At 36.8% G+C, this 10,741-nt stretch overlaps 1 protein-coding gene across 1 annotated transcript in view; it reads left to right on the forward strand.

The window, feature by feature from the left end:
• LOC123275345 (patj homolog) overlaps nucleotides 1-10,741 on the forward strand; it is a gene marked incomplete in the record, with an annotated part of 555,954 nt that overhangs the window by 368,467 nt on the left and 176,746 nt on the right. Inside the window, 1 exon segment of the mRNA XM_044743428.1 lies at nucleotides 7,043-7,267. Coding sequence (XP_044599363.1) covers nucleotides 7,043-7,267 — 225 coding nt within the window.

The raw sequence follows: 10,741 nt of genomic DNA on the forward strand, positions 1-10,741 counted from the left end.
TGAACCGATTCGGACTGATAGATTTTGAGAAATTTTGAAAAATATAAAAAAAAATAAGAAAAAAAGTCAGTTCTGAAAGTGGTTTTTTTGGAATAAATTTTAAACGACTCGATCGATCAACTCCAAAACTAATCCGCTCTTAACCTTGAAAAACCACGTCGATCACCGCTAATCCGGTCAAAATCGTGAACGAAAGAAATATCGAGAGATATCGTGAACGAAAGAAATCCGAAAAAAGTGTTTTTTTCACATAACTTCGAAATTTCTCAGCCGATCATTTTTGATGAAAGAGAATAATTTTTAGAGCTTAAAAAACTGCGTCGATCGCTTTCCAGACCGTAAAAATCGATTTATTGGTTCGAGAGATATCCTCAACGAAATATTTGGAAACAAGTGTTTTTTCAACATAACTCCAACATTTTTCCGAATAACTTTCAAACGGCTCTACCGATCAATTCCAAAAACTAATCAGCTCTTAACATTGAAAAAAACCAGGTCGATTGCCGCCAACCGCGTAAAAATCGGTTCAATCATTCAAAAGTTATTGCGGTTTAAAAATTTGAAAAATCGTGTTTTATGAAACTTCTATCAGACTTTTGAGCTCTTCCAGCTCAAAAGCATTAAAAAATTATCTCTTTAAGCTCAGAGAGCTTAAAATAACACATAAATGGTATTGTTGAGCTCGGAGAGCTCAAAAACATCATTAGTGCAATTTTAAGCACCTAGGTATGAAATGAGCGGGAAGTTGCACGGATGGCCTTCAGAGTCTACCGTTTTTCTAATTTTTTTCGCCTATTTTCGTGGAAATTAAGGTAGTACGGTTATGAAAGCAATATTTCAAGAAATCCTCGAAACTTTGAATATAAGTCATTAAATACATAATACATATGCTGTTAAAATTTGAAGACGATTTACCACACCAAGCTCGAGATAATTGCAATTGAAAATGACATTTTTGTACATGTAACATAGGAGAAGCGTGGGAAAATGACAGTATTTTTAATTTTTTCCATCGAAAGAATTTCAAGACTTTATCAAAAACTAGTAGATTGAAGAATATGATATTTCGAACAATTAAAAAAAAAATGAAAATTTTTTACCATGTAGTTTTCGAGATTAATTAAAATCAATTTCACTTTTAGAGGATTATTTTTAGGAGAGGGGGTACAAAAAACAGCCGCTAGTCACTGAAACCGTAGTGTGTGTGTATATGTATAGAGAATATAGTAGTGACGAGTACAGTAACGTTAAAAAATCTTAACCTACAACCTTAGCTCTGTCGATACGTATAACATGGATAGCGAGTCAAAATTTTTGATCTGGATTGTCGCGGAGGTACTACCTTAAGGAAAATATTCATAAATGCTTTCCATGATAAAAAGTAACCGCTCTCTGAAATTATCAGAAGCTCTCAACATTATTTGAGGGTAACGTTGTAACAAATTTGAAATTTGGTGTAACCATTTGCATTTGACGATTGTTATAAATTCAAAATTATAAAATTTTTTAAATTTTTAAAATTGTTTTAAAAAATGCTTTTAGGTTCCCGCTAAGAAAATCGAAGATTTTCAAAATTCGGGAAGTTATTGGTTTTATCCAGTTTTTCGAAAATCGAGTTTTCAGTAGATCTCGACGTTTTGAGGTCCTAGAAAGCTATCTTGACTATTCCCGCGATAGTGTGTCTGTATGTCTGTCTGTATGTGTGATTGTGTGTGTGTTTTTTTTTTTGTAGGGGGGTGAATCCTTTTTACGGATTCTAGGCATAGCTGTTTGGCCTGGATATGTTGCGACTCGACGCAGCGTCATACTAAAACTCGACACTAACGCCCCTACCCACTAAACCCTAAACCCCTTTTCCTTCTTTCCTCTAATCCCTCATGGAAACCGCCGTCAGGCATTACTTCGTGAAGGGAGGATCTAGCTACTGCTCTTCCTTCTGGTGGCCAAGGTGTTAACTACCTTCCTTCTATCTTCTGCTATTTGCTCTTTTTCTTTCGGTGGAACGCAAGTCTTTAAGGACTTCTGTTGCAAACGTGTTGGTAGCGTTCCAGGCAGCTTCTGATGACAACATTGCTTCTACTAGTGAATCTGGTTGCATTCTCTGGTTCAGGATCCTCTCCAGTTCTTCACGCTGTGGATCGAAACGAGGACATACAAAGAAGACGTGCTCCGCGTTTTCAGCAGCTCCTGGGCAGGACGGGCACTCCGAAGAGTCATCGTGCTTAAAGCGGTGTAGATACTCTCGAAAACACCCATGTCCCGACAACATCTGCGTAAGATAGTAATTGACCTCACCGTAATTCCGGTTAAGCCAAATGTCGATCCGAGGTATGAGACGGTGCGTCCACCTACCCTTCTCTGCAGCATCCCATTGTAGTTTCCATCGGCCTATGCTCTTCTGCCGTTCTTCAATTCTAAGTTCTTCAGGGCTCAGTGCAGTTGACCTTTTTCGTTGGTAAAGGGTCCGCCTTTCCTCTGCTAGAACTCTAAGAGGTAGGGTTCCAGCAATGATGCACACTGCTTCTTCTGATATAGTGCGAAAGGCACTAGCTACTCGTAGGGCACTCAGTCGATATACTGGTCCAGCCTTTCTCCATGATTCTTGCGTCTTTAATGCGTCGACCCAAATGGATATTCCGTAAGTGAGCACCGATATGACTACTGATGACAATAATAGCCTCCTGCTCTGTTTTGGGCCTCCGACGTTCGGCATCAGTCGTGCGAGACTAGCCCTCACTACTGACGCTTTGGCACTGATATGTTCCACTTGCTGCTTGAAGTTGAGTCGGGCATCAAGCATCACTCCCAAATATCGGATATAAGGTTGTGATGTGATTTCTTGTTCGCTGACTTTCAGCTTAATGATCTCTACCACTTTTCTGCTGGTAATAAGCACTGCCTCAGTCTTGTGTTGCGCCAGTTGCAGGTTCACTGCGTCCATCCATCGGTCAACGCGCTCAAAAGTGAGATCGAACATATGGTTTATCTCGTCAAGGTGTTTGGCAACAATAACTATGGCTACGTCATCTGCATATGCTACGAGTTTGACGTTTCTTGGCAGAGTTAGTCTTAATAGACCGTCATACATAATATTCCACATGAGCGGGCCTAGGACTGAACCTTGTGGTACACCTCCAGTAATATCATACTCCCTCGGACCGTTCTTCGTGTCATACTTCAAGACCCTATTTTCAAAGTAGCTTGTTACGATCTTAAGAAGGTATTCTGGTACATTCTTCTCTTGGAGGGCCTGCATGATGCATTCCCAATTGGCGGAGTTGAATGCGTTTCTGATGTCTAGGGTCGCCACCAGGCAATACTCTTTCGTTCCACCCTTCCATCCGGTTCCTGCGATTGCTTCCTTGGCCGTATCAACAACCAGTTTGATTGCGTCCAGGGTTGATCGTCCTTTCCGAAATCCATACTGATTGTCTGCCAGGAGTGGGTCGACTACTGCTTCAATTCTCTGGTGAATTATGCGTTCAAATATCTTACCCGCTGTATCTAGCCTGAAAGTGGGCGGTAAGATGACGGTTCATCCGGTGGTTTCTTCCCTTTAGGTAACAGTACCAATCGTTGCTGTTTCCATTGTGTGAGAAAGTCCCCTCCTTAAGGCATGAATTATAAACGTCTAGGAATAATGTTGGAGCTGCCTTTATGATGGTTTTCAAGGCTATATTAGGGATTCCGTCCAATCCCGGCGCTTTATTATTCCCTACACGGTTACAGGCCTCCAGCAGTTCTTCTTCAGTGACAGGTGGAGTGTCATCCAGTTCGCCTGGCGCGAACTGGTAATCGAAGTTGCGTTGCTGTGGGAATAGTGCAGTGACGATTTTCTGGAGAAGTTGAGGACACGTAGGTGATGGCATTTGTTGTTTTTTTAGGTGGGTCACAACCACCTTATAAGGCCTACCCCACACGTCTTTATCCACCTCGTTGATGAGCTCTTTCCAGCATTGTCTCTTACTATCCTTGATAGCTTTGTTCAATGATCGACGGGCTTTCTTGTATTCTGTGACCAGCTCCGCAGAGTTAGGTCGTCGATAGCCACGCTGGGATATTCTTCTTTTCTTTAGACACTCTTTCCGAAGAACACTGATGTGGTCGTTCCACCAGTGCACTGCCGGGCGTTGGCTTATGCTGTGTTTCCAGACCATACTGGCGTCACAGGCCTGGACAACTCTTTTCATCAGGTCCTTGGTCATTTCTTCTGCGGATCCAGTAGTAATCGGTTCACTATTAAGGGCTATTACCAATGTGCTTGTGTCAAAAGGCTTCACTTTCCGTCCAATGGTATTGAATGACTTGATTGGTCTTCTTGTATTCCGGTCATGTGATATTTCCCAGAGAATTGCCTTGTGGTTACTGGCTGTGTAGATATCCATCACCTTCCAGTCGTATTTCCCACTGATGAGGCTGCTGCTGACGAAAGTGAGATCTACGATAGAGCTTGCTTCTCCTTTAGTATAGGTTGGCGTATTACCACTGTTGAGCTGGACTACATCTAGTGTAGAGAAAGCTTCTAGGAGTGCTTTTTCTCGCGCATTTGTCTGCTTACTGCCCCAGTCTACTGCCCAGGAGTTGAAGTCACCGGCAATCGCGACCGGATAGTGCTGCTTGGCGTCCTCGGTCAGTTTGTCCAAGAATTCAGTGAATTCAACAATGGATAGGCTAGGTGGTGCATAACAGCTGTAGAAACGGATGCCGTTTACTGTTGCTGCTACAAAGCCGGCATTATCATTGTTAACTACACTCTGGAAGGGATGCTTACCATGTGTGTGTGTGTGTGTGTGTGTGTGTGTGTGTGTGTGTGTGTGTGTGTGTGTGTGTGTGTGTGTGTGTGTGTGTGTGAGTCATCGTGCTTAAAGCGGTGTAGATACTCTCGAAAACACCCATGTCCCGACAACATCTGCGTAAGATAGTAATTGACCTCACCGTGATTCCGGTTAAGCCAAATGTCGATCCGAGGTATGAGACGGTGCGTCCACCTACCCTTCTCTGCAGCATCCCATTGTAGTTGCCATCGGCCTATGCTCTTCTGCCGTTCTTCAATTCTAAGTTCTTCAGGGCTCAGTGCAGTTGACCTTTTTCGTTGGTAAAGGGTCCGCCTTTCCTCTGCTAGAACTCTAAGAGTTAGGGTTCCAGCAATGACGCACACTGCTTCTTCTGATGTGTGTGTGTGTGTGTGTGTGTGTGTGTGTGTGTGTGTGTGTGTGTGTCTGGATGGATGTAAACCTCTTATAACTTTTCAACGGCTTGACTGATTTTATTTCATCGTGTTTGACGCTATCCGAAAGGGCTTGACTGAAATTAGATATTTAATACGATTTGGACTGATTTGGACCGGTAAATTTTGAGAAATTTTAAAAAAGTACGAAAAAAATTTTTTTTCAAATGTGGTTTTTTTTTTTAATTTTTTAAACGGCTTTATCGATCTATTCCAAAAACTAATCAGCTCTTAGCATTTAAAAACCACGTCGATCACCCCCAAGCCGGTCAAAATAGGTTGATTCGTTCGTGAGTACTGTTGACGAAAGAAAACGAAAAAATAGTTATTTAGGAATGACTTTGAAATTCCTTGTTTGATCAATTTAAACTTAAAGGTTCTTCATGAGGCTTTAAAAACTGCGTTGAATTTCACTAACCACGTGGAAATCGGTTCATTTATTCAAAAGTTATTGTGGTTTTAAAATTAAAAAAATAGTGTTATATTTCACTTCTCCTAGATTTTTGAGCTCGGAGAGCTCAAAAAAGTAATAAATGCAGTTTTGTGCGCTTAAGTATGAAATGAGTGAGAAGGTGCTAGGATTGCCTTTAAGGTCCACCGTTTTCCTAATTTTTTTCTAATAGTTGTGTCCATTCAAAACAAACAAAAGACAATGACTGAATATACGATCGCGCTTGTGTTTGAGATACCTGACGAATAAAATTGAGAATTCAAAGAACAGTAAAAGTATGAATTTTGAATAACTTTTCAAAAAAATTAAGAAAACGGTCGACCCTGAAGACCATCCCTGCAACTTCCCGCTAATTTCATACCAAGGCGCTTAAAATTGCACTCATGATATTTTTGAGCTCTTCGAGTTCAAAAATACAAATCGTGTGTTATTTTGAGCTCTCTGAGCTCAAAAAAATAGCTTTTGTATCTTTTTGAGCTCTTTGAGCACAAAAGTTTGATAGAAGTTCGATAAAACGCTATTTTCTGAATTTTTAAGCCGCAATGATTTTTGAATGATTTAACCGATTTTTACGCGGTTGACGGCGATCGATGTAGTTTTTTGGAATCTATGACAAATTCAAAACAAAAAAATCGATCTGATTAAATATTTCGGAGTTATTACAAAAAAACAATTCTTTTGATTTTTTTCGACAAGGATATTTCACGAAAGCGTCAACCGATTCTGACTCGATGGCGATCGATGCGGCTTTCCAAGGTAAAGAGCTAATTAGTCTTTGAGGTCGATCAGTTCAGCGAATTCGGAAATATTTAAAAATTTTTTGTTTTTCATTTTTTTGCAATTTCTCGAAATCTACTGGTCCCAATTGGTTCCAACTCACAGGAAACTTAAGGTTGGCGTAGCCTTTTCGAATGACACCAACTGCGATCGAATTGGTCAAGCCGTTTAGAAGTTGTAAGAGGTTTACACACACACACACACACACACACACACACACACACACACACACACACACACACACACACACACACACACACACACACACACACACAGACGTACGGACATCATTGTAAAAATAGTCAGGAAAACTTCTCAGGGCTTCAAAACGTCGAGATCTGTTGAAACCTCGATATTTGCAAAACGAGGTAAAACCAATAACTTTCCAATTTTCCGACAATTATTGATTTTCTTAGCGGGAAGTTAAAAATTTTGTTTTTTTTGCAAATCGTCGTTTCATAAGAAACAGAGCGTCTTGAACATATTTCTTCCAAATTGAAAAGGGTCAATTCCAACTATTGTCTGATTTTACAAGGAATGACCCACATATAGATAATTAGTTCACACAATTTAAATAAACATTTCAGGATGGTGATACTTTGACTGAATTTGAAACAGAAATCAAAGTACCAATTCAGGTCAATCATTTTATACATCCTATTGATAAAAATCAATCAGTGATCGCAAAAAAAAGTGATGTGGATGATACAATTGACTTATCAAGTAACCCAATAACTGATTTAACTCCACAAACTGAAGAAGCCATCAAAACCAAGTGGAAAAAAATTATTGGAGAAGACACCGATATTCTTGTAAGTTTGTATGCATTGAGTAAATTTACATCTGAATGAATATTTATGATACAAAAATTTTTAACTTTCCGCTATCGAGAAGATAAAAATGATTTTTTCGAATAACTCTCAAATTTTATATCTGATTAAATGCGTGTTCTGAGTTGTGCCATAGAATATAGAAACCAGCGTCGATCGTCACCCGTTCGGTCGAAATTGATCAATTCATCCAAGATGTATCGAAGCAACAATTAAAAAAAATTTTTTCTCAAAAAAATTCTAAATTTCTGTTTTAAATCAGATTCATATTTTCAATATTTTGATTAATCGTTCAAAACTATCTCAATTGTCGTCAAACACGTGAAAACATGTTACTTCATACTTTAAAACTTCCAGAATTGATTTATTTATGCGTTTTACAAAATTGAATTTTTTTCTAAAATATTTTAGGAAACTTGAAATTTCTATATGTTATTCATTGAAGTTTCAAAAGCTTATACTTCTAAAGGCAGACCTTTACGTCGATTCCTTTGACCTGGCAGATAGTAAAATCTTTTCCCCCCGCGAGTATTAGTCCCTCTGCTGAAGAAGAAAGCCTGTATGCACTTTTCGGTCCCCGGGTTCTGATAACTAGGATTTACTTATTTTTTGTCGAGGATTACAAAAAAACTAGGTTATTTTGCTCACCGATGGTAAATTTAATTGTTAATAACAATTTAATTGTTCAAACCGCGATAACTCAAGAATGGCTGATTTGACGGGAAAGTTGATTAAAAAAAATGTTGAAATTTAAAAACCAACAAAAAATGGTCTAATCAATTTTTCGATAAAATTAATATTTTTAGAGATATCGTGAAAAATGACAAGTAGCGGTCGCATCTCTCTCTCTCACATGTACGCATCCCATTGACTCTATCGACAATCGACAAGCAAAAAAAATATAAAGACAACAAAAAATTAGAAGCTCGGTGTTCATCAAAAAATGAAAGATGAACGCGATGTGTACCTTAAATAGACACATTCTAGAGTGTCAGAGAATTGATGAGAGTTTAATCCACCCTATATACACGCAGAAACAGCCCCATAACTGGAGATTTTCAGCTAATTTTGCAGAATTTCGACACTTAAAAATTCATTCCTTGTTATCCGCTGAAAATTAAGAAAAAAAAACGTAAGGAAATCAGAGAGTACACTCTACAAAAGATTTTCAGACCCATAACCAATCGATCCACCCCATGGACACCTAGAAATAGCCCCATATGTGCCGATTTTTAGCTCATTTGACAGAATTTTAGCATTTAAAAATTCATCCCTCGGTGTCACAGGAAATAAAGAACAAAAATTTTCTTCAAAATGGAATTCTTGATTCAAGAGTTTGGCTCTTGGGTCAAGTCAATTTTTTTATTAGTGCATACATACACACACACACACACACAAACACACACAAACACACACGACATACACACACACGCGTGTGTGTGGAATTAAATACAGACGTACAGACACCATCACGGGGATGGTTAGGGAAATTACCTGAGACCTTAAAACATCGAGATTTAATGAAAACTCAATTTTTACAAAAGGGGGTAAAACGTTTAACCTCGATTTTTGAAGATCTTCGATTTTCTTAGCGGGAAGTTAAAAATGATTAAATCATATTATAAATCGTAATCACATGATTTATAATATATTAAATCAAAATCAAATGAATTTGTTTTAATAAATAAATATATAATAATAATCAATTGAAAGCCTTCCATAAAAAAGAAATTTTTTTTGTTTTAAAACCTCGTATCTGCAAAAAAATCACTAGGGTATTTGATGAGAAAACTCGTATCTACATGAAATTGACAATAACAACAAGGTATCGATGCAGATAGCAAAAATAATGTTTAATTTTTTTAAGGTGATAAATAAAGAGTATAAATTTTAAATAAGTTATAACTTTTTATAAAAATTAAGTAACTCTAAACGTTTTTATCGGTTCACCGAAAATTACGATTTTGCAGATACTAGGTTTACACAGAAACGGGACGATATATAATTATATATAATTCTATATAATTATTAAGGCCAGGACTTTTGCTGTTATTTAAATAAGCATTCATATGTTTAACCTTAAATTTGAATCAAGAAAAAATGCCAACTCCCTGGCTTTAATAATTATATATAATCATACATGATTATTAGGGTGGCCCAAAAAAACCGACTATTTTTTTTTTTTTTTTTAGTCTCGAGTGAAAAAATGTTAGTTTTTGATCTTTTAAGAGCCCTCTCCAAAAGACAGTTCAAAAAAAAATTTTTAATAGGTCACTCCAAATTTTTTAAAATTTCAAAAATTGTCAAAAATTGAACGTTTTTTTTTTTTTAATTTTTTTTCTCGTTACGGTATAATTTTAGAGACCAAAAAAAAATAAGTTTCTAAAAGTTTCAGTTCAAAATTTAAATTTTTAAAGGTCGCTCATATATTTTTTTTTTTTTTCAATTAGTCATATTGCCGACTTTAACTGTTGGGAGTGGTACGTTGGGGTCTTTTTGGTTTGTAAAAATCTTAAACTACGCGGCAAGGTCAAATCTCAACCAAGCTGGTTTCTAAGACCAGCTTGGGATTCGAATCCACGCTTGGAAATTTATTAAATAAAATTATTAAATTAAAAAAAATTATTATTTCTGTATTGTGCTTGATTTTTAGTTCATCTCGTGATGTATTTTTATCGATTATGGTACTAAATAAAAAAAAAAAAAAATGCATGGAATTTCAATTCAAATTGTCAAAGGTCGCTCGAAAAAATTTAAACTAATGCACTAATAAATTGAAAAAAATAATGAGCAACCTTTCAAAATTTAAATTTTGAACTCAAATTTTCAGAAACTTATTTTTTTTTAGTCTATAAAATTATACCGTAACGAGAAAAAAAATAAAAAAAAAAAAAGTTCGATTTTTGACGATTTTTGAAATTTTAAAAAATTTGGAGTGACCTCTTAAAAATTTTTTTTTAAGCTGTCTTTTGAAAAGGACTCTTAAACCATCAAAAACTAACATTTTTTCACTCGAGACTAAAAAAAAAAAAAATAGTCGGTTTTTTTGGACCACCCTAATGATTATATATGGAATTGTATAAAAGATAACATATAATTATAAGGGTGCTTAATTAAAAACGAAATTTTTTTTTTCGCTGATCCATGAAAATTTTACTCCTTTCATCGAAAAAAAAATTCCCTGAAAATTTGAGCCCTAAATTTTAATTTCAAGTGGTTCCTTTCGATCGATGTATATTTCCCATTTAAATAACATATGAATCATGATTTTTAACTTCCCGCTAAGAAAATCAAAGATTTTCAAAAATCGGGGTTATTGTTTTCACCCCGTTTTGCAAAAATCGAGTTTTCATCAGATCTCAACGTTTGAAGGTCACAGGAAGCTTCTCTGACTATCCCCGCGATGTTGTCACTATGTCTGTATGTATGTATGTATGTGTGTGTGTGTGTGTGTGT

This window comes from Cotesia glomerata, linkage group LG1, assembly GCF_020080835.1.
Source record: "Cotesia glomerata isolate CgM1 linkage group LG1, MPM_Cglom_v2.3, whole genome shotgun sequence".
NCBI classification, from domain to species: Eukaryota; Metazoa; Arthropoda; class Insecta; order Hymenoptera; family Braconidae; genus Cotesia; species Cotesia glomerata.